The sequence below is a fragment of the Aquarana catesbeiana genome, linkage group LG13, assembly GCF_042186555.1.
Source record: "Aquarana catesbeiana isolate 2022-GZ linkage group LG13, ASM4218655v1, whole genome shotgun sequence".
Lineage (NCBI taxonomy): Eukaryota > Metazoa > Chordata > Amphibia > Anura > Ranidae > Aquarana > Aquarana catesbeiana.
This window is the reverse complement of record NC_133336.1, coordinates 230,480,410-230,506,077: the sequence shown is the minus strand read 5'-3', so window position 1 is coordinate 230,506,077 and position 25,668 is coordinate 230,480,410. Positions and strand designations below refer to the sequence as shown.

Sequence of the window (25,668 nt, the reverse complement as noted above, 5' to 3'; positions counted from 1 at the left end):
TCGTCGTTCTGTCAGGCAGGAAGAGAGAGATCTATGATTCCTGCTAATCAGGAACACAGATGTCTCTGTTCTTGCATCCGTCCCCCACACAGTAAGAAAACACCCCCAGAGAACACAGATCGTCTCTGATGTTAACCCCTTCCCTGCCAGTGTCATTTATATAGTGACAGTACTTTCTTTTTAGCACTGATCACTGTATTGGTGTCACTGGTCCCCAAAAAGTGTCACTTACTGTCAGATTTCTCCATCGGAATGTTGCAGTCCTGCTAAAAATCGCTGAACGCCGCCATTACTAGTAAAAATATTTAAAAAATAAAAAGTCCCTGAATCTATCCCATAGTTTGCAGACAATAACTTTTGCGCAAACCAATCATTATATGCTTATTGAGATTTTTTTTACCAAAAATATGTATCAGAATACAAATTGGCCTAAACTGATGAAGAATGTTTATTAGCAAAAAGTAAAAAATTGTTGGTCTTTTTTTGTTTATAAAACGTATATGGTGGTGTTCTGCGCTTAGGACGGGCTTGTGACTGAACTGCAGCCCCCCAGATAAAGAAAGCCCCAAAGGTGCGATCCAGTAGTTGTAAAATCTGAATTAGGGGATTGGCGTTGTTCACTAGTATGAGATAAAGAAATCCACTATAAACAAACTGCTACTCCAAGGAAAACATTTTACCCCAATTATAAATGAATGAAAAATGTAGCACAGTGTAAACGCTGTTAGAAAAATAAAAATAAGTGCTAGGAATGGTCACAAAAATGTGCAGACTACCCAAAGTAAAAAAGAATATAATACATAAAAAATATATAAAAAATGGAACTCCAAACAATGAGTGATCAATCAAGTGTGTGTAGAAAGTGGTTGTCAGAGTCCACTGAGAATGAATGATGTGTATGCAATAAAAAGTGCGATAAAAAATATAAGTGAGTTATACCTAAGAGTGGGGACAAACACACTGTTGCCCACTATAAATAAGTGTGTATACTGGTGTAGCCAAATATTGAAACAAATATATATTATTTGGAAAAAATGTGTTGAAAAAAAGTGAAAAAACACAAAACAAAAATAAAAATAAAAAAACATAGGGAAAAAAAACAAAGTCCAGGTAACCCCAAAATTGTTATCAAAAAGCAACACAAAAACAACAAGTGCCGTGAATATTAGTTCTGTCGTTCAGTAAAACAGTTCTAGTGCAACAGGCTAGTGCATCTTCAGAGGTTACAGGTAAGTCCGTCCCAATAGTTATATACTGTCCAAGGTGGAGTCCCCTCTAGTGCCCCCACTCACCAGAGCGCCCAACCCCTGCAGGGGTAATGAGCATGTAGATCCAAATCTGATGATCCAATCGGTCGGTGTCCCCCTCACCACCTTTTATCACTTGTGTCACCAGATCGTTCTCAGAGGACATCCATCCGGAACAGTTATCATGTGCAGGGAGAAGAGAAGAGCCTCATAGTGTAATTCCGAAAGTAAATTTATTAAGCTTAAGCTCACAACAGGAATAAATAAAATCCGAAGATTAAAACAAATGGAAACAAATAGCACTCTGCCGGCTGACTCCACGTGAGAAGCCGCAGACAGAGCAGTGTGAGCGGCGTGCGTTCCACAGCCGTCTGCCGATGCCGGAAGTGCAGGACAACAACGAAAGGATAAAAAGACGTATGCGTACCAAGAGACCACGCCTTACGCGTTTCGTCATCAAGACGTCATCTGAGGCGCCTTTGTTTATAACTAAAAAACTTAAAACTGCAGAGGGGATTAAATACCACGAAAGAAAGCTCTATTTGTGGGAAAAAAAGGACATCAATTTTGTTTGGGTACAGTGTTGCACAACCGCGCAATTGTCAATTAAAGCAATGCAGTGCCATTTCGCAAAAAATGGCCCAGTCATGAAGTGGGGTAAAACCTTCCGGAGCTGAAGTGGTTAAACAGAAATCCTGGGGCAGCGGTCATGGCACCAGCTAAAACTGGAGCATAGGCAAGGATTAAAAGATGAAGAAGCTGCATACTCAGTAAGAGGTTAAATCCGCTAGTGAAAGTGTTAAAAAATGTAAGGTGTAATATCACTTTAAAGCCAAGAAACAGGAAATATAACTGAGAAATAATATGAGAAGTGACTGACTGGTTAAGTTGGTTAAGTTAAGTTGCCGCACGCCGTACCAGCGATCTGATTCGTACTTACAGAGCCCTGAATAGGATGGTGCACTTACGCACCTATACCATGTGAGTACCCCTATGAGGGGAATATTTACTTTTTAATAAAAGTCTTTACAATATCACACTATGGAGCTTTTCTCTTTTATCCATGATCTGGAATTCCACTGATTGAGCGAGTTGGATTTCATCACCTGCATATTGTTAGAGCCCAGGAGTGGCTCCCAAGCGTGTTTTGGCATAGTTTAGGTACTGTGTCACACGCTCTGAGGTGAGCGCATAGACTTTTGGGGAACACTGGAGAAGCACTGAAGCATGTTATATGTTCTGCACTGGTTTTTATGAGCATGATGAAAAGCACTTTTGATGAACACTGGATCTGTGCACTTAGGATATAATTTTAATGAACGTTTATGATTTTTTTTTTTTTTATAAATCAATTTGGTGAAGGAGTGGACACTCTCTAGCCGGAGTTTACACCTGTATTTTCAATTTTTCGCATGTTGCACTTTATTTGTTGTATCACAAGATTAATGTTGCACAGATTACAATAGTATTTTGGGTATATTCATTTGATAGCTAAGCACTTTATATTATTATTTATTTTTGTATTATTTATTTTCCTAGTGCAAATGCAATTATATTTTAATTTTTGAGCTTCAACCGGGTCTCAGATCTAGTAATCCGGAAGCTATGTCATGACATCACTTGCGGTTTACAGAAGACTTAAAGGCGCCAAATTTTAAAAAATTACAGCATTCAAAACTCCCAAACTTGGTGTTTTGAATACTTTTATAGTGCAAAGGAGGGATTTGGAGTCTTATATACCCTTCATAAAGAGTACCTGTCGCTGACTATTACTGTCATAAGGGATGTTTACATTCCTTCTGACAGCAATAAAAGTGATCAAAACATTTTTTGTGTGATGTGCGGGGGCTGTGTAATATGCAGGGGGGCTGTGTAATGTAAAGGTGTACAGAGGTACGGGGGTTGTGTAATCTAAAGGGGTCCAGAGGTACTGGGGCTGTGTAATGTAAAGGGGTCCAGAAGTATGGGGCTGTGTAATGTAAAGAGGTACAGAGGTATGGGGGCTGTGTAATGTAAAGGGGTCCAGAAGTGCGGGGCTGTGTAATGTAAAGGGGACCAGAGCTGTGGGGGCTGTGTAATGTAAAGGTATCCAGAGGTGCGGGGGCTGTGTAATCTTATCTTCATTTACTAGCAGGTGAATGCGGCCCTCCATGCTGACCCTTGGCTTAGCCAAACACAGATGGAAATTATTCTGTGTCCACTGCAAAGCATTGTGTGATCTATTTGGAGAATAAGTGTTTTCCCATTAATTTCTATTTCTAACAATTTCCTCCTCCAGAGATCTTCTCTCCTCCTGAAATAAAAGTGACCCCGTCCAGGGTAATAGAAGGAGATGAGATGATGGTGAGATGTGACACCAGACTGGATCCGCTCAGAGGCGGCACAGAGCTGCACTTCGCCTTCTACAGAGATGGACGGACTGTGCGGGGATACAATGTATCTGATACATACAGAGTGCGGTCATCTCAGCTGGAGGATTCTGGGAATTATACCTGTGAAGTGAGGACAGCATCTGACACTGTGAGGAAGATGAGTGATGGGCTCTATATCCAGATACATGGTAAGGGTGTAAAAGTAAATCAAGTCAATGAGACCTCCAAACATTGGCAGAAAACACTTTCAGCTTTCCCAGGATTCAGTGTGCGGTGTCACAAGATTAGGTGCACTGCCTTCTGGAGTCTAATGCCCTGTACACATGATAGTATTTTCCGACAACAAAATCCATGTTTTTTTTCCGACGGATGTTGGCTCAAACTTGTCTTGCATACACACGGTCACCCAAATCTTGTCGGAAATTCCGAGCGTCAAGAACGCGGTGACGTACAACACGTATTATGAGCCAAGAAAAATGAAGTTCAATAGCCAGTGCGGCTCTTCTACTTGATTCCCAGCATGCGTGGAACTTTGTGCATCAGAATTGTGTACACACGATCGGAATTTACGCCAACGGATTTTGTTGTCGGAAAATTTGAGAACCAGCTCTCAAATTTTGTGTGACGGAAATTCCGATGGAAAATGTCCCATGGAGCCTACACATGGTCGGAATTTCTGACAACAAGCTCCTATAGAACATTTTCCATCGGAAAATCCTACCGTGTGTACGGGACATAAGGGTGAATTAAATGTGTCATCAACATTCATACCTGCACCTTATGTTTTTCATCTGAATAAGATGTGCGTTGAATCATGTGGTGTCTTGGTGTCATTTGGTTGACCTGTACACACAGCCTATAGTAAAGGAAATCTTCACATTCTGGTGTCAGAAGTTTTTGTTTGTGTTCAAACATGAGGCATAGCATTGCACAGGTTAAAGCATGACCTCTGTCTGTAGTCTGCGAACTGACACTTCCTGTGAAGAAACTATATGTCCCACAATCCCTGGGTCCCTCAGACTAGTGCTCTGCAGGTGAGGTCCACACAGTAATTAGATCTGACACAGACACAAACAGACAGAGCAATTAACAGGGAGCTCACCATGCAGTCTTTCATCACATTATCACTCCCATATTTGTGATACAACACAGAGGAAATGGTGAGGCCTGGATTGGAGGCTGTGTGACCTGACACAAGAAGTTATCTCTTTACTGGATAAGGACAAGCTAGGTGAATAAATACATGGACATAAGGGGATTGATCGGCACTACAAATTACAGTTACAACATGTGAGCCCATCATTACAAGATGAGGCAAACAAACAGCAGAGGGAATATTCTACATAGTTAAAACCACATAAAACATTTGAAAGCATAAAATACCTTTATTTGAACATACTGTATGCTTTGGCTGACCCTTACTACAGTCCATTGAAGTCTATCTAGCTTTGTGCTGTTTCCAGAGTGCAATGTACAACATCCAAATCGGAAAAGTATTGTGTTTGTTGGCTGTGCTGAGAGCAGCCAAGATCAAACCAAGCTTAGTTACCATTTAGAAATCCTTTTACTTTTAAAGCAATAAACTTCAACTTTGTGGATGTAAACCCAAAATTTTTTTTTTTGTATTTCATAATGTAGAGTATAATGCCCTGTACACATGGTCGGACTTTGTTCGGACATTCCGACAACAAAATCCTAGGATTTTTTCTGACGGATGTTGGCTCAAACTTGTCTTGCATACACACGGTCACGCAAAGTTGTCGGAAAATCCGATCGTTCTTAACGCAGTGACGTAAAACACGTACGTCGGGACTATAAACGGGGCAGTGGCCAATAGCTTTCATCTCTTTATTTATTCTGAGCATGCGTGGCACTCTGTCCGTCGGATTTGTGTACACACGATCGGAATTTCCGACAACTGATTTTGTTGTCGGAAAATTTTATCTCCTGCTCTCCAACTTTGTGTGTTGGAAAATCCGATGGAAAATGTGTGATGGAGCCCACACACGGTCGGAATATCCGACAACACGCTCTGATCGGACATTTTCCATCGTGAAATCCGACCGTGTGTACGGGGCATAAGATTTCCTATCATTTGAGTCTTGCCACAAAGAGTTAATCCAGCTCTGAGCAATCCTCTTTTATTGTTCAGTGAGATAAATCTTGACAAACAGAGAAAAACTTTGTCAAATCCTCCCCCTTGCTGTGAGTAACAGGTGATTTACATATCGTGTGCACTAGCCTAAGACATGCATTTTGTTTTAATTCCCACCCCCCACTCCTTTCTTCAGCAGCTCTGCAAGGATTGGCTGTTCCACACCTCAGCATGATTTGGCATGCTGAAGTCACGTGGTTACTTTCCTGTCTTTTCACTGGATGTTAGAGATCATAGCAGAAGTTCAGTGTAAGGAGAAGGAGGTGTAACACAGGAGAAATGCATATTGACAAGGGGAGTGTAGATGTAGGCAGGGAGTCTACTGACATCAAGACTCCACCCACCGAGCTCCAGACAACAGACCCACCCACAGAATCTGCAGTTTTTCGGCTCTCATAACAGACAGAGGGGAGACATTTGACAGGTAAAGATACATGCAGGAGGCATGTATATCCTTATAGATAACCCCTATGGCAGTAGTTTAGAAAGGATTACATCCACTTTAAGGTAAAAAATCCCTTTGGATCAATGATATGTACAATATATTACAAGGTGTTTGCAAGCATTTTCTATTCTGCACACACAGACATAGACCACACCACTGGACTTGGGTAAAATGAATGCTAAGTGAAAGTAAGACATATAAACTTTCTACTGAGATCACGTGATCCATCCCATATTAAGAAAAACTGCACCCCAAACATCCATCTCAATATGGGGGCACTGGACAAATGCCCATTTTCACCTATTATAAAAAACACCATATTCCTAAAAAGCACCTCTAAAATATTTATGTCCAAACGTTTGTGAGCAATGAGCCATCACAGCTATATGGGTTTGTTGGACATCTCATTCCAAAGCCATGACCAGCACCAGAACATGCGAACAGGCAAAAAATTCAGACGAACACACGAACACCGTTAAAGTATATGGGACATGAACATGAAAAATCAAAAGTGCTCATTTTAAAGGCTTATATGCAAGTTATTGTCATAAAAAGTGTTTGGGGACCTGAGTCCTGCCCCAGGGGACATGGATAAATGCATAAAAAGGTTTAAAAACTGCAGTTTTTTTTCAGGAGCAGTGATTTTAATAATGCTTAAAGTGAAACAATAAAAATGAAATATTCCTTTAAATATCATGCCTGGGGGTGTCTATAGTATGCCTGTAAAGTGGCGCAGTTTTCCCGTGTTTAGAACATTACCACAGCAAAATTACATTTCTAAAGGAAAAAGTCATTTAAAACTGATCGCGGCTGTAATGAATTGTCGGTTCTCGGCAATATAGATTAAACTCATTGAAAAAAACAGCATGGGTCTCCCCCCAGTCCATTGCTAGGCCCTTTGGGTCTGGTACGAATATTAAGGGAAACTCTGAACCAAAAATGTAAAAAAAATTGCATGGAGGTCCCCCCAAAATCCATACCAGGCCCTTCAGGTCTGGTATGGATTTTAAGGGGAACCCTGTGCCAAACTTTTTTTAAACATGGCGTAGGAGTCCCCCCAAAAGCCATACCAGACCCTTATCCGAGAACGCAACCTGGCAGGCTGCAGGAAAAGAGATGGGATGGGAGAGTGGCCCTCCTCCTCCTGAACCGTACCAGGCCACATGCCCTCAACATGGGGAGTATGCTTTGGGGTCCCTAAAGCACCTTGTCCCCATGTTGATGGGGGCAAGGGGCTCATCCCCACAACCCTTGCCCAGTGGTTGTGGGGGTCTGCGGGTGGTGGGGTTTATCGGAATCTGGAAGCCTCCTTTAAAAAGGGGACCCCCAGATCACGACCTCCCTCCTATGTGAATTGGTAGTGGGTACAAAAGTGTCAAAAATAGCAAAAAAGACAGGAGACACTTTGGGACAAGTCCTTTATTAATAAATAAAAAAACAAAAATATTCCGCAATGTAAATCCATCTTACGCCACCCGACAAGCCAAAAAAGTAAAAGAAAAAAAGCCGCAACAGCTCCTCCTCTGTGGGAGGCTTCCGCCGAGTGACGCTTCTTTTCGATGACAGCTGCTATATAGCTGAGGGCGGGGCCACTTGATGACGTAAGCGGGTGACCCCCGCCTTCCTATGATGTCACGTGGTGTCAGAGAGGGGGCGGGGTCACCCGTTTACGTGACCGGAAGTAAATGCTACATGAATCATCTGTCCCTACTCAAGATGGCCATGGCCAAAAAAGCTGGGGGGGGTTCAAAGTGATTTCTCAGCAAAATAAGCATGGAGACATGGATGGATGGGGGAGCTTGCTTTGAATATGAAAAATTAAATAAATTAAATTGAATAGCATTTTTAATTTGTGGTGCTCTTTTCTCTAAATTATGTTTTATTCCTTTCCAACTTGCCTTTGAATTTGCTAAGAAATGTGACTACTCCAGGAGTGTCAATTCCCTAACACAGCCCCCTCCCCACTGCATATTATTGCCCTCTCTTCTAGAAGTATCAGCTACTGTCAATTCTGATCCCTCCAATCCTCAGCTCTCTAAATAAAAACTTTTATTTAGTAGCTTGGGGAGGAGCGAAAGGTAATACTATAGAGTGATTATTAATATTATTGATATATTTCCCCCAAAAGGGTTATTGATTATATTCCTATTGGTACATCTACCCCAAAAGATTGCCTGTAGGGTGTAACCTGAATTTACAATTTTTATCAGTAAATCTGCTTCAAAGGAAAGCCCACATGGTATCACCTGAGTGTACTATTCAGTGAGATATAAACGGAAGCCATACCATGCCAAAGTGACAACACTGGACTCCAATCAGGTGTCCTTACTATTGTTTGATCCAGCTTGACCACCAATCCCGGGTACAAGGGCAGCAGTGTCCACCATAAAATGTAATATGAGTTTTGTCTAAACTATCATATCAAATATGACAGAATTATGATCTGATTGGCTATCACAGATTATTCCACTTTCTTCTTTCTCATGACATTGGTTTTAACTCTGGTGAAATGTCTATAAATAAAACTCAGTAAGTGAGAAGACAGTCATGACTTGCGATTCTAAGAAATAAGCTCACAACTTCCAGGTCTCAGCTACCATGTCTGTCTTCCTTGCCATCATGTTCCTGTGTAAGTAAAATGGTTTTTATTGTTTATATGGTCTGAGTATCAGTTGAGTGTCTTTCCTTTGAGATCACGTGAAGCACACAAAACAACTCACTACTGTGAACTTCTACTTCTTCCTCCTCCCTTATTCTTCTTCCTCGTCCGCCTCTTCTTCTTCTTCTTCCTCTTCTTCCTCCTCCTCCTCTTCTTCTTCCTCCTCTTATGCTTCCTCCTCTTCCTCCTCTTTTCCTCCTCTTCCCCCTCCTCTTCTTCCTCTTTTTCCTCTTCTTCTTCTTCCTCTTCCTCCTCTTCTTCCTCCTCTTTCCCCTCCTCTTTCCCCTCCTCCTCTTACTCTTTCTCCTCCTCCTCTTACTCTTCCTCCTCTTTCTCTTCCTCCTCCTCCTTATCCTCCTCTTACTGTTACTCCTCTTCCTCATGCTACTTCTGCCCCCCAGTTATTTTTTGTTACTTTCTATGTCACCTCCCCTCGTACAGAAGGACTATTGTAACATAAAACAACATAATTGCTTCTGTCCAATGAGAAGGAAGCTGATCCAGATCCTTCATATAGACTCAGAATTTGTATTAGTTCAAAATCACACAATATGTTCTAAAAATCATATAACTTCCATCACTGGTTCTCTCCTCAGATTACACGGTGCAGAATATAATACGACTGGTGATCTCTGCCTTTGTATTGTCTGCTGCTGTATGCTTCACCTACTTCCACAACAAGTGGTAGAGAAGAAGAAGAACTTCTATGAATCTAAGGACTTTAATGTAACATCAAAGTGAACATGGAAAATGTCTTGGTTGAATTTAAAGTGATACTAAAGTCTTGTTTTTTTTGTTTAAAAATAACAAACATGTTATTTACCTGCTCTGTGCAGTAGTTTTACACAGAGCAGCCTAGATCCTCCTATTCTTGGGTCCCTCACCGGCGCTCCTGGCCCTTCCCTCCCGTCGAGTGCCCCCACAGCAAGCAGCTTGCTATGGGGGCACCCAATCTGAGCCGCAGCACTGTGTGTCCATTCACCCATTGGGAACAGCTTATGGGCAACCATGTATATGAGGACTTTTCTAACTTTAGGGTATGGGCAGCACCACTAAGGAAACAGCACAGAGAACAGCCAGGCCAACGTACGGGCCAAAATAAATGAATAATCAGTTGTAAGTATAAGTATAACCTTGTATGTAAAAGAATTATCTGAAATAATGTACTACCTCATTTGTATTCTGCAAATTGATCCAGTAAACTGAGTTCTTGTTCAAAGAAGAAGTTGTCTTGTGTCATTTACTTGAGGTGGGGAGAAGGATATAAATGTGTAATCAAGGTGTATCCAAAAGAACAGGTAAACAGTGAGTTACAACCATGGATCTTCCTCTTGGTTAAAAAGTAAAAGAGTGAATGGTAAAATCATTTTAATGGTGTAAGAAGAATGCAACAAGAAGGAAAAGCAGCCAACTGGCAAAGGAAACGGTGACGGTGGTAGGTTATAGAGGTTTTGGCAGTGAGGGGTAGCTTCGTGCTTCATACAACTCACTTATTGGCAAGGTTTCTATGTTGGAGCACTCTGGAGCCTGCTTTAAAGCTTACTTTGTCTGACTGAAACCTCAGATGGAGCTGCCAGATATGGGAGGAGTCAATGTTGTGATTTATTTCCCTGTATGTGGAGTAACCTTTCTGTCAGTGTTACCTTCACGAGGGGAGGAGGGGCACCTTATACTAGTACGCAATTGGATTTGCAGCAGTGGATACTTGGAGCGCTGACTCTTGCATGTATCACTGACAGCTAAAACTGGACTCTACGCAAGTTTCCTCAGTATTGTATATTCCAGCTAGACTAGCAAGCAACCCAAGTTAAAAGGCCAACAGTGTCCATCCTAAAATGTCATTTGAATTTCGTTTAGGCTTTCATACACGACAAGGCACTTTTATCAGAACTGGCTACACTGATCTGAGATATGATTGGCATTTACAGATTATTCATCTTTCTACTATCTTACAACATCAGTTTTAACTCTGGTGAAATGTCATTAAACCAAACTCAGGAAGTGAGAAGATGTTCATAACTTCTGCTTCTTAGTGAGACAGTCATAACTTCAAGGTCCCGGCTACCATGTCCATCTTCCTCACCATCGTATTTCTGTGTAAGTAGAAACATATTTATACTTAATTTTATCTTCATATCGACTGAGTGTCTCTCCTTTGAAATTGTGTGAAACACATAAAACAACTCATTACTATGAACCTTTTGGAGGCTCTATGTAAAACACACTCCTTCTTCTTATGCTTTTTTCTCCTTCTCCTTTTCCTTCTCCTTTTTCTTCTTCTTCTTTCTTTTCTTCTATCATATCTACCAAGGATGCTAAGTGCCAGCTGTCTTGCTCCATAAGAAGTATATTATGTCACAATTGTTTACCATAATCTTCTCATTGCTGTGGATTACACATCACAGAGAGGAGCATCTGACTAGTGCTGTTTTATGAGTATTGATTGTAAGCTATTTTGTGGTCTTGTCACATAGGCTGGAAGGTTCCTATTTACCTAGATAAGTCAGAACAACATTTGTGATTTTCAGTAGAGTTTAATTTTAATTGCCAAAGTCAATGATGAATGCAGCTGAATGTCATATCTAGGAAGAAAAATGTAATTAAAGTTTGGGGCAATGTAGGGTTGGGTACCGGGGTATGTGTCCTGGGTCTACTGCTGAGTGCTCCTTGTCTCACATCATTAAGATATTGTTTTAAGTTATATTCTCTTTCACAGTATATCCCAGAATTGTAATTCCACCCTTCGACTAACAGCATACAGCTCATGGGGAATTTGGGAGTCACTACATGAGGTATCTGAGTAAAGGGGGATTCTGGTGAATGCATATTTCAGAGGCTTATCGCTGACATACATAGTAGAGTCTGATGGCTGGAACTGTATAAGAAGTATGGGGAAAGGTCTAGCTGCTGATGGAAATAAGCTTCATAAAGGTGGTGGTGGGTTGGCTGGAGGTTGCATGAAGCATAATAGAAGAAGCTTGGTAAAGGGTTATGATGGATACATGGAAGAATGAGGGGGAAATTAACATGTCTAATTATTGTGTGAGGGGGCTTTTGGGATGACTATACGGACAGTTGATGCTGCTTACACAATGGGAGAGTGTCAGCATATGGTCTGATTGTTCAATCCAGTCTCCTGAAGCCATAGGTTTAGTTTTTCCATGTCTGCTTTTACCTACATTAAGTGAGAGTCACAGGTTCAATCTTCTTGTGACCTGAGAAAATTAGGATCCTAAAAACATCCCTCTTATAAAGAAAATAGATATGTTTTAATGACATGTACTGTACGTGATAGTTTCTAACAAGTGCATTCTGGCTTTTCAGCTTTAAACATGGGAAAATCTGGTGAGTACAGAGCTGATACTGGATAATATGCCTTAAATGCAATATTAGTATAAAAATGTGATTTTAAAGTTTCCTGAGAAAGGAGTTTGGGTCATTGATTATCATTTTGCCAATAGCTTTGCTTTAATGCAGCTGTAAAGGTCTATACAAAAACAGTGCAGGTTAATATTGTGCGGGTTAGCTACATTTTGCACATAATTGAGATTAAATATTTATTTCAATGTATCACAGAAATGCTTGTGGGGAAAGGCCACAGTGCTTCAATTTGAATTTGGATCAAACTTAAGTTCATCTGAAATTTCCAAAGCTCAAAATTGATGGAATGTTTACATATTTGTAAGGACATTTTACTGTGGATTGTGTCTTTGTATTTGGACTGCTGTCAGTAAACTGTTCTGCTAGTCAATGTCAAGGTCCATACCTGAGGGCTTTAGATCTAATTTTTAGAAGCCTATCTGTGGTTTGTGGCAACTAAGTGTAGCAATAAAGTTATTTTAATAAAGGCAAAAGAATATCACTCACAAAAAGAGTAAAATCTCAAGCATGTAGCATTGTATAAAAGGGTCCTTGCCGTCACTAAACCAGGTCTACATCCATCTGGGGTTTGAGGGCTGCGGTCCAAGCTGTTAGGAGCGTTGGAGGCTCTCAAGGCCTCCTGGGTGCATGAAGAGCCTGGCAGATGTACAAGAACATATTTGGGGGGCACACCATACAATGCATTTAAATTCAAGATGGTGCTGCTGTAAGACCTATAAACAGTACAAAATATTTTACAGCGCACACATACAAGAATGACATTTCCTGCAGGGCTAGTTAAAAACACCTGAACACCTGAACATATTCAAAAAATACAGGGGTTTGGTCACACTATATGGTCATATAGTGCTAAGCCCACTTACTGCGACAAAGTACCCACTAATTCGGGGTACTTTGTCGCAGTAAGTGGGCTTAGCACTATATGACCATATAGTGTGACCAAACCCCCATATTTTTTGAATATGTTCAGGTGTTCAGGTGTTTTTAACTAGCCCTGCAGGAAATGTCATTCTTGTATGTGTGCGCTGTAAAATATTTTGTACTGTTTATAGGTCTTACAGCAGCACCATCTTGAATTTAAATGCATTGTATGGTGTGCCCCCCAAATATGTTCTTGTATGTTATAATAGGCCCTGACCAGGTTTTTGGGCTGGAGCACCCCTCCCCCTCCTCATTACCTCCTATTTAGTGGCCACCAGTGATTAGGATGTATCCCTTTCAGTTCTCCCACATAGAGGAGTTCAGCTCCCATGGTTGAGACAGAGGATCTTCCATTCTATTACTAGTGTAAGACCCACTAATTCGGGGTACTTTGTCGCAGTAAGTGGGCTTAGCACTATATGACCATATAGTGTGACCAAACCCCCGTATTTTTTGAATATGTTCAGGTGTTCAGGTGTTTTTAACTAGCCCTGCAGGAAATGTCATTCTTGTATGTGTGCGCTGTAAAATATTTTGAGCCTGGCAGATGTGACGTCACAACCGGAGGTGATGCAAAGACGTGCCAACGCGTTTGCGGAGCTCCTTCTTCAGGCCTGAGACCGAGTTTAGTGATGGCAAGGACACTTTTAAACAGAGCTTCATGCTTGAGATTTTACTCTTTTTGTGAGTGATATTCTTTTACCTTTATTAAAGTAACTTTATTGCTACAATTAGTTGGCATTTGTCTCTTGCTCCTTGTGCCCTCACAGAGCGGATTCTTACACCCAGACTGAGCTGCCACAACAGTGAGCTTCTCTTCATGTGGACCTTATTTTATATCTATGGACTTTCTATTGTGAACTCTTACTCCGGTTTCCCCATATTAGCACCAATTTTTTAAGTTTTTGCCTTCTTGTGGCTTGTGTCTCTGAATTTAGGTCTTTTGGCATTCACTTCAGTCAAAGACAAGAGAAAAATAAACCTTTTTCTGACAATTAATACATTTGAGTATTTTGGAGATACAGCTTCTGCAAGGCAAAGCAGGTCTAGTACTTTTTTGATGAAAACACATCATTGTTACACAGATAGACTTGGGTGGTGTAGGCACAGCATATAATAGGCATACTGCTAAGGCAGCCCCTCCACCAATATAAGGTCCACGATCTCTCTTGGTCCTCCATTGCTGCAGTTGACATCTTCACCTGGTTATCTTCCAGATTTAGCCATAATGCCCACCTGACCTGAGAAACTCTGCTCAAGTGCACAGGAGATAATGTATCCCGAATGTGCGGCTTATCAAACAAACAGAATAAAATTGCTAACTAAACCATACATTGCCGTAAAGATACACAAGGGGGGGGGGGGATTTGCTAAATCTGGAGCACTCAGAATCTGGTGCATCTCTGCACAGTAACCAATCAGCTTCCAGGTTTTATTGCCAAAGTTTACTGGAACAAGCTGAAGTTAGAACCTGATTGGCTACTTTGCACAGGTGCACCAGATTCTGAGTGCTCCATTTTTAGTAAATACCCCTCACAGAGTCTATTCTATTATAAAAGCCTTTCTGCTTAAAACACTTTAACTCCACATTAAGAGAAAGAGAGTTGTCAGGTTTCAGATATGTGTAAGTAAGATCAAAAATAATAATGATACATTCAATTTTTATAAAGAAACATTATGTTTTTCATCCAACATTTTATACTTGGAACAGCACATTAAAGTAAATCTTACTCCATTAGACATGTGCGGTTCGTTTCCTTCCAAATTACAATTCGGACAAATTTTAGTTTTTGGGAAATTTGGATGTATCCAAATTTCTGAATTACAATAGTATTGAATTTAAACAAATCGGAAATAATGAAAAAAAAAACTGGACAAAATTAAAATTTGAATAGTTTTCATATAGTTTTTGAATAGTTTTCAAATTCAAAAAGTTTTCGAATTTGAATAGTTTTCAAATTAAAAATCGAAAAGTATTCCAGGTTCCAAAGAGAATAAAATAGAATAGAAGATAAAGGCATAGAATAAAAAAATAAAATAGACTAGAAAAGAATATAACATAAAATAAAATAATATAACATAATAGCATAAAACAGAACAAAATAGAATTGAAAATAAAAGAACAGAAAAGACTAGAATATAATAGAAACAAATAGACTAGAACTGTGACATTGGTCGCCTGGAAAAAGAGGGTGAATCACCCCAGTGGGGTCACAGATAGTTATAAAACCTTGATGGAAGGTCTAATCCTTCCAGAATGGCTACAAAAAAATGGGATTTTTATAATGAAATCCTTTTAATGGAGCATGATTGCTTCAGGTATTTGGACTAATCAGAACATCTCTTGCAGTAACCAGAAAACATGTGCTGTGTAAGGGGAGTAGTTTTAATTTTTGCAAACACAGATCTACCAACATGTTGGAAAATTTCAGTGCCCAGGACTACAAATATTTCCTTTCCTATAGAGAATTTTTTTTTTAAGCGAAATGAGTCCAGCCATCTGTGTTTTGCTGCACACTGTGCTCTCGATGTGTTCTGTGTGATCTCCTTTCTTCTATAGGAGGGGCCATCAAACCTGTGGTGACTTTCACACCCAACTGGGGAATATATTATTTTATGACAATGTAACTCTAACATGTGATGTGCCGCCTACTGTACCAGAGAAGCCCTGGATCTATCACTGGTGCAATGATAAGAGACCAATACCAGGAGATCAGCAGAGACTTCATATAACATCTTCAGTAGTGAAGGACAGAGGAGATTAACAGTGCCAGACCATCGGTGGTGATATCAGTGATCCCGTCTTCCTAAATGTTACACAAAGTGAGTCATCCATCAAATCTCTTGCAATTTGTTGGATGTGAATTGAACAACCTAAATCATTTTTTATTATATTTCAGGTTATGTCATCCTACAGAGACCTCCATCTGCAATATATGAAGGAGACCCCCTGACTCTGAGATGTCATCATGTAGAACATTTTAATGCAATAAACACAAAATTCTACAACGATGATCAGGAGATAAAATCATCAAAATCTGACTGAGTTCCATATTCCTAATATAATGATGAGTCAGTCTGGACTGTACAAATGTACTAAAGAAATACAACGCAATTATAGTCCAAATGTACAAGAGCATTCAGATGTATTCTTTATCTCTGTGAAAGGTAAACTAAAATCCTATTTAATACTGTATCCTTAGAAATACTGGTTGATGCAGAGAAAGATGAACTCCCACAAAAAATGCTCTTTAGAGTTGACTTTGTTGCAAAAAGTGTGCTTTGCTAACTTTCATAAACCATTTAAAGCCCATTTTTTCCTTAGCTGCATCCCCCCATCAAAAAAGCATCTCCGAGGTGGATGCAAACACAGAAAACAGTGGCTCAGCATGGAAGACATGCTTATTTGGGCTCACAACAAATATCGCTTTGGCAGGATAATGCCTGCTCACTTATAAATGAAGTCGGAGATGTACAGGGAACCTCTTCCTCAGAGTGCAAGGCAGGATATGCAAAAACAATCAAAAAACTCCCATAGCATAATACTGTTTATTAAAACATGAATATAAAAAGAAAAGCCAAATGGCTTGTTACATTAAAAAGTGCCTGACCCGGCACTGGGGCTGCTGGCTTGTCACACAAGGATAGCTGGATCTGTACCGCTTCCAGCTCTGTGAAGGGCGTGCATTCCACCGACCACAGCAGACAACCAGACACCCAGATATGGCGTAGGGTAGACGTGACCAGGTACCGCCTCGACTTACGTTTCGTGATTATGTCTTCAGGAGGCGGGTCAGGCACTTTTTAATGTAAGGAGCCATTTGGTAAATTTTATTTACTTTACACTGGGCCGGAACTTATTTTCACATTTTTTGTAATCATCCCAGGGATCCCATATTTTGGAAAATTGAGGTAAGGAGTCATGTATCACTACTGTCATATGTTCCATTCTACGTATCTGTGCTATGGACAATATTAATTGGGACTGTTTCGGAGAATTAGAGTATAACCAGTGGGTAGGTATTGCTTCTTGGCAGCCAACAGAATATAAGACATCAATATTTTAGCGTGTTTAGATATTCCAGGGATTGGAAGGCCTAGTAAATAATGGACCGGGTCCAACGGGAAATCCGTCTCTAGCACTGTCTGGAGTAAAGATTGGACCGAGGTCCAAAATGGTACGATTAGCGAACATTCCCAAAAGATATGGTAATGTGTTCCCAGATCTTGTAGGCAATCTCCAACATTTCCGGGATACAGAGGGGTCATATTTGAGAATAGGTTCTGGGGTCCTATACCAGAACATGAGGACCTTATAAGCTGTCTCTCTCTGCTCCACGCATCTGGAAGCTTTCGATGTGGAATCCCAGATCTTTTGCCATTGAGGGAGGGATATAGGGGTCTGAATTATCTTAGTCTATTTTCGCATGTATGCATGTGAGTTTATCGTAAGTGTGTTTGATTCATGGAGAATCTTGTATATAGAAGATATGAGACCAGGTTTATATGGATCTTGAGCACATACAACATCGAAGGCTGCAGGTTTTTCTAAGTTTAAGTAAGGTGATATAGAGGGAAAATAATGTTTAAATTCAAGATAAGAAAAGAAGAGCTTTTTAAGGATCTCAAATTTGTTTTGGAGGTCTTGGAACGAAAGTAGTTTACGAGTCACAGGGTGTACTAGATGATGGAGCTGAAAAATGCCCAGCTGTGACCATGGATACATATTGATGTAGGACAGGCTGTCCGAGATATCCGGGTTGAAAAGTATGCTTAGGAGAGGTGGGCATGGAGAAGAGAGAGAGAAACTTTTTTGGCATTTTTTCCAAATAGCGAGGGTAAATAACATCGGTCCTAAGCATATATTTCTCAGCTGGAATATAGAGGTGGTCAAGTCAGACCAGAGCATGGAGCAAGGATGTACAGGACTGGTAACGCTCAGTTCTAACTCTGACCATCCGTTTGTTGCAAATCGTGTAGACCAGGAGATAGTCGCTGTGAGGTGGGTAGCATAATAGTAATTATTAATATCAGGGGTTTCCAGCCCTCCATGAGACCGATACTACTTCGATGTGCTTTGTTACCCCAGATAAATTTAGTAAAGGCCCTTTGGATAGTTCAAAATTGTGACATGGGAACTGCGATTGGCAAGGTTTCAAAGAGGTATAAAAACATTGGGAGTATAGACATTTTGAGGACATTTATCCTACCTAAAAGAGACAGAGGACATTCCTCCCAGTTACGCAATAGCCTGTGTGTTTCCAGAATAAAAGGGGCATAGTTTGCTTGGTACAGTGCATACCCAAATATGTAAGGGAGGAAGAACACCAGTGGTACGGAAAGTTATTTTGCAATGTGGTGAGATGTGTAGGGGAAACATGTATAGGAAGAGCTTCCGTCTTGGCTGTGTTAACTTTGTAGCCGGAGAGTTTGCCAAATGTGTTTAATAAAGTATGGAGGTTGGGAAGAGAGATGTGGGGTTTTGTTAACGTTAGCAGTATATCGTCTGCGAATAGAGAGAGCTTGTACTCCGTTTGTCGTAAGGAGACTCCACTTATGTCTGGATGTATGCGTATGGCTTCGGCTAAGGGTTCATGGCACAGTATAAACAGTAAGGGGGATATTGGGCACCCTTGTCTAGTTCCATTGCTATGTGAGAAGGATGGGGACAGAAAGGAAGCCAGTTGTACTTGGGAAGTAGGACAGGAGTATAAGGCCTGGAGAGCTGCCATGAATGAGCCTGTAAATCCAAACTGTGTGAGCGTAGCCAACATATATGACCATCCAAGCCTGTCAAACTTTTTGAGTGTCTAGGCTCAGAATAAGGGCAGAGTGGGAGGTCTTGTCTAGTAGGTCTATCAGGTCAATAGTGCGTCTGGTGTTGTCACCTGTATGTCTACCTGAAACAAAGCCTACCTGATCATCATGAAAAAGCTTAGGGATTATAGAGGTGAGTCTATTGGCTAGGATTTTTGTAAAGATTTTATAATCTGAATTGAGTATGGGCCTATAGTTGTCTGGCATTGAAGGGGGCTTCCCAGGTTTTGGAAGGATTGTGATGTGGGCATGTAGGAATTGAGGATGAGGAATGGTGCCTTTCTGTAGGGAGGTAAAAAGATCTAGTAGGTAAGGACTTGGGATAGGAAGGAACGTCTTATAATAGGAATAGGGCAGGCCATCTGGTCCTGGCAATTTATGTAATGGTAGATCTTTAATTACCCCAGCTAATTCTTCTGGTGTGATGGCAGCGTTAAGTATTGATTTTTGAGAGGATGACAATTTGGATAGTTTTAAAGAGTCAAAGAAGGAATTGAAGTCGTCTTGGGAAAAGAGGTGTTTAGGGTCTGTGTGTAAACAGGTATATAGCTTTTTATAAAAATCCCCAAAGACTTTAGACATTGTTTGCGGACAGTGAGTTGGAGTTCCATCAATTTGTGTAAGAAATTCAGGGTAGGAATGGAATGTGCGTGGCTTAAGCTTATTTACTAACATTCTATGCGGTTTATTAGCATATTCGTAAAATTTCTGTTTAGCCCAAAGAAGGGATTTGGAGCATCTGTTCATGTCAATGGATTTCAACCGTTCGCGTAGGGAGATGACTGTATGCAGACATGCCACCGTAGGGGAGGCAAGCAGCAGGTTTTCTGCTTTACATATCTGGGAAAGAATATCAAGTCCCTGAGCAGCAGAGTCATTCTTTAAACGTGAGCCAGCCGAAATACACTGGACTCTAAAGTAGGCCTCATGTGCCTCCCATAGGGTAGACACGTCCGCCACAGTGTGTTCATTTAGTTGGAAGAACTCAAATAGTCCTTTAGACAGTTGAGTTTTAGTGACAGGGTTGTGGAGGAGAGAATCATTAAGTCTCCAGTGGCAGGTTCTAGATAAGGAGAGTGTGAGGTCAAGCTGAGCAGAGCAAAGTCTGACCAGGTTATGGGATTCAATTCTGATGCAACTGTGGATGTTAATAGTGGGGCTGTCACAAAAAGGTAATCTAGTCTAGCGTACATCTTGTGGGGAGGGGAGAAAAAAGTAAATTGTTTATGTGTAGGGTGTTTAATTCTCCATATGTCTAGTAAGTTGTAAGATTTGATGATTTTACGAAAAGAGGTGGATTGACGTTCTACCTTAGAAGAGGAGGTTGTAGATAATAGTGTGCGTCTGTCTCTTCTAGGGGACATTGTCATGTTGAAATCACCCCCCACCAATCATGAATGGTTGAGCATATTTTCCAAGTTTGCCAAGCACATCAGTGAGAAACTGAATTTGGCCTGAGTTGGGAGCATAAATATTGACTAGAGTAAAAGAGCGTGAGAGATAATCGCAGTCCAGGAAAATGTATGAATGAATGAATGAATGAATGAATGAATGAAGGATTTGTAGTGTTATCTACCATGGGGGTCCATAAATGAGGATTTCACTCTCAGGGGACATGATTTTTTGATCAATATAGCCACGCCTGCTTTATCGGAGGGGTCGGAGGCTGTAAATGACATAGGGAAATGTTTTGCAGCAAACTTAAAGGATCCCCCAGGGCGGAGGTGAGTCTCCTGGACCAGGATTATGTCAGCAGCTGATGATTTGAACTCCTTCAAGGCTAGCCATCTTTTATGAATGGAGTTCAAACCTTTCACATTATGCATAAGAACATGTAAAGCCATAGTGGTATAACATGGTTATGCTGTACAGTAGTTAATGTTAGAAATCAGAAACAGAGTCAAAAACAAAAGTAAGAAAAAAACATAAAAAGTCCATGGTGTATACTGTAGGGGGAAAGCATAAAGTAACAAAGTATCATTGAAAATCAGCAATGAAAAAAGGTTTGAGCAACAAAGAAAAAAAACAAAAAATGAACAATAGGTCAAAAAAACCTATAAAAACTAAATTTTTGAAAGAAAAAGAAAAAATGTTGGAACTTTATATGAGGCCATGACATGTCGTACATTGGTCTCCATTCCATATTCGTTGAGAAAAAAATTGGAAAAGGGAAATTGGGAAAATAGGACTTTATATGATACACATCACTTAGGTTGAATCAATCAATCAATTAATTGTAGAAATATTTATTGTTAGCCATAATTAGGCACTGTATACCGGTAACATTAATAATAATAAATCAATATGTACAATACAGAATAAAGAAGGACATGATAAGTACATCATATAACAATCCAGGTAATATAATAGAAATTATTGCACACATGAAATAATGAACCGGCAACATTCCTAATGCATGAAAGGACATAATAAGAAATAAAATAGCATATAAGATTACATGATTGATTCAAACAGTAAAACCCTAGTAAACCCATGATTAATGTGGCATAGCATCAAAAATTCATGCTCGACGCGTTTCGTGGGTTGTTTCCACTCATCAGGAGCAGCTATACATTGGAGGTATCTATAATAGAGTAAAATAAAATAAAAATCTTTCATCAATGGTAATTGATCAAAGAATAGGGAGAAGAGGGACATAGGACTTATAGTCCAATCATTCTTACCCTAAAGTAGCTAATGTAGAGTATGGGTAATAATGATAGTGAAGATACATCAGAGGTACCAAGGGGCAAAAGACTATGGTTTCAAATTTTTGAAACCATAGCCTGAGGGGTTAGGATCACTCAGATTCCACAGCCGTGGCCGAAGATCAAAGGGAGGCGCATGGGGGGCTCCAACTTGTCTGGAGTGATCCCCTGCCGTCTTCCAGCAAAATTTGTGAAAGCTGGTAAAAAAATTTTGGAACGTGGACCATCATAGAGTCAACACATGGGTATGGGTGGTAAACTCCCCAAATCAGGGGGAACTCAGTACGGCATGGGCCGAAGCAAAATCAAACAAAAATGTCAAAGGGGAGTCCTCAAGTTGGGATCTTGGAGAAGATGCATTGTTGGGGTGTGGAGAAGTTCTTCTGCGATTTCTGGCGAGCAGGGGTCCAGATCCTACCTGGATTGGTTTTGGCTTAGGTGTTGCAGGAAGTGGTATGGGTTCCTCGTCTGGTAGTGGTGGAAGGCCCAGATTGCATATGAACGCCTCACTTTCCTGAAGATCCCTCATGGAAAATTGGGTGCCATCTCGTGAATCGGATAAGCGAAAAGGGAAACCCCAGCCATATGAAATTTGATGGTATTACAGGTGTGTTGTCACCGGGCGAAAGCTGCGACGTTTAGCGAGGTTTATGGGTGATAAATCGCTGAAGATTTGTATTTTTGCACACTTAAATTCCAATTGGTTTGTTGAGAGTAGTCATAGATAAGGTTTCTTTGCTATCATAGTAGTGGAAACGTACTATGATATCCCTGGGGTTCACCCCTGCAGGGGGCTTGGGAGCCAGCGACCTGTGCACTCTGTCCAGGCGCCAATCTATGTCAGGTATTTGGGGAGCTAAGGTGTTGAAGAGGCTCAGCAAATATGGTCGAAGCTCTCAGTCCCCCACAGACTCGGGGATGCCTCGGATGCGTAAATTCTGACGGCATTCTCTATTCTCTAAATCCTCTTGTTGGGATTGAAGCTGGGAAATAGATTGTTTTAAGCCTGCATTGTCCTCTTCTAGGACTTGAAAGTATTGTATCAGATCATCAAATTTAGCTTCTAAGTGATCAGTACGTTCTCCTATGTGGATTATCTCCCCCCTCAGTTCTTGTACCAGTTTTCCCACTTCTCTGGTGAAATTGCATGTCATGTTTTGCAGGAGAGACTGCAGCTTAGCATCCAGTATTTCAACTGTGAGGGGGGCTGACATCTCTGTGTTTGGAGTGGGTGCAAATAGCAGAGGGATGTCTCCTACCTCCTCGTGTGCGTCCACTGGAGCCAACAGGGCGCTCTGCATAATCGAGGCCGGGGATTCAGGCCTGTACAGAAAGTGATCCAGTGTTTGTGTAGGCCGCAGCTCCAGGGTGTGTGATGGAGCCGTTTGCTTTGGCCTGTACTTCACCATGGGTTGCCTGTAGGGTTCTATGGTCCAGTATGGGTTCTCCCGGGGCTGATGTAGATTCCGTTCGCTGTGCGGGAGCTTGTGGAAGGCGGCGGGGATCGGAGTGGAGGAATTACACGTCCGCCATCATCGGATCCCGCGTATGCCCCAGGGGTGTGTCTTTTGAATACTATGTTCTACATTTTGCCTCTGCCTTTGAAAATAATAGACTGGGCTACCTTAAAAGCCATCCGATCAAATATTTCCTGGAGGATGCAGGAGTCGTCCGTAGGCCTGAGCACTGTGAAGCCCTTGGGAGGGTTGTGGGGAGCAGTGTGAGGGCTTGGCAATCCACTGAATGCAGTAACCAGGAAAGGAGGGATGCAGCGCTGGTGGAGTGGCCGGGAGTACCAAGATGGCCACCGGAGCCGGGACTAGGCTGAAGCTGTGGCCTGGGTTTGGAGCTGCCGCCGTGTGGGAGGGCACCGTTTCGTTCATACTCCTGCCCGGTCGGAATCCCATGTAGCAGGATCTGCATGCGGTGAGGGAGCCAGGCACCAGAGAGGCCAGGATACAGTGCTGGTGGAGAGGCCGGGAGTACCAAGATGGCCACCGGATCCGGAGACTAGGCTGAAGCCACGGCCTATAGTTGTGGCTGCTGCCGTGTGGAGGAGTATCGCACTGCTTAGACCCCCGTCCAGTAAGAGGCCCGCGGAATTGGGTCTGTGTGTATGAAGGGCCCCCGGGGGGTATGTCAGGCTGCTGCAGGAGGTCACTGGGTAGCAGGATTGATGTGAGGAAGAAGTAGTGGACAGAGCTCGGGTCCTGCACGTCCTACTCCACATTGCATCTATCCCGTAGTTTTTAAGATCAAAGTTACAACTAAAATTAGACATGCTATCTGCCAATTGAACTTAGCCAAAAAGTGCATTCTATGAATCCAAAAATATAGAAAATATAACAAATCAAATCATTATTATTTCACCAAAAAATAAAATAAAAGCCTCATGCATGTGTCCTGCTTCTTAATATAGGGGGTCAGAAATGGCAAGAGTTGGTGAAAGTAGGGGTCCGTCATCCGGAGATAATTTCGAAAAACATCCAGATTATTCTCCTGGAGCTCCTGCAGCAAAGGCATATTTCATAATTGGTAACGATTAATAAAGCAACCAATTTTTGGTCCAAGAAATCCTCCTGTTCCTGGACTGGACTTAGGTCAAAGCAATAACTCCAAGGCCAATAATAAATAACACATTATCTCCTCTGATTCTGGGACTTGTCTGGTTGACCGAAATGAACTGAAAAGCATGAAATGAAAAGCGCGAAATGAAAAGCGCTAAATGAAAAGTGCTCAATGAAAAGCGCAAATCAACACTCACCAAACTTCTACTAACACAAAATTAGTAGAAGGAGCCCAAAGGGTGGCGCTAAAGAGCTGAAAAACCACGTAGTACGTCAATATGTTCATGTTTGTTGGTCGACAATTCCTTGCCGTTTGTACGCAAGATAAAATCCAGGCACACAAAAGTCCGAGGTTTTGTCTGCGGAAAATCCGATCGTGTGTACGAGACTTAAGTGTTATTTTAACTTAGCACATTGAGCAAAAAAAAAAAGAAAAAATCCTCAAGATTCTACAAGGATGATCAGGAGATACAATCATCAGTGAGTCAGTCTGGACTGTACAAGTGTACTAAAAAAATATACAGCGAAGATAGTTTAAATGTATTTGAGAACTCATATGTATTCTTTATCTCTGTAAAAGGTCATTTAAAGTCCTATTTAAACCTGTGCTTTAGAAACCTTGGCCGATCCAGAGGAAGGTGAACTTCCACAAAAAATTGCTCTTTTAAGGATAAATTCACCTTTGGGAACATGTAACATGTTCCCACTCTTGCAGCCACTCCCCCCTTCATTGTCCCATCAGAGTGGGTCATGCAGGGCTCCACCCACATGGCCATGTCATTGGGTTCTGATATTGATTGAACAAGTACCAAAAGGTCTTTGCAGCTGTCAGCTTATAGTCCTCAATGAACTGCCATGGCTCTGTTGAGTGTTCTAGGTTAGACATGTGCACACTGAAATATTTTGTTTCGGAATTTCGTTTTCGTCCAAAAAATAAATTTATTTAGTTACTCCCGAAATTCGTTTTTCTTTATTTCGTTTTTCGTTAAAAACGTGCATTCATCCGAAAATCTAAATGAATTAAGGTCGAATCTGTCATTAAAGGCTTATGGTGTCTGTCGAATGTTCAAAGTAGATTCGACGGAGCAGCTAAACTGTACGACGTCGCAATCGTACATTCCAGTCGAATTTACCGGGATGCATTTGACCGGAAATGTATGATAGCAGCATCGTACAGTTTGTTTAGCTGCTCCGTCGAATCTTCTAACTTTCGACAGACACCATAAGCCAAAGATTTACGTTTGCATTTTTTCGTTTCTGTGTCGAATCTTCATCATTCATGCTCATTGGTCTACTCTGCCCCAGCAGTCATCCAACCAAACTTTCACATTCGTTTCTCAATCGGAAGTGCGGAAGTGCGGCCGCAAAATCCGACGCTGTGTGGCTTAGAGATAAT

General features: G+C 41.2%; 1 protein-coding gene across 1 annotated transcript in view; it reads left to right on the top strand.

Annotated features, from left to right (window-relative positions):
* The window catches only part of LOC141116698 (high affinity immunoglobulin gamma Fc receptor I-like), a 39,150-nt gene extending 22,924 nt beyond the window's left edge, over nt 1–16,226 (top strand). Inside the window, exon 8 of the mRNA XM_073609090.1 lies at nt 16,081–16,226. Within this exon, the coding sequence (XP_073465191.1) occupies nt 16,081–16,226 (146 nt within the window). The remainder of the gene's footprint in view (nt 1–16,080) is intronic.
* Nucleotides 16,227–25,668: the final 9,442 nt, after the last annotated feature.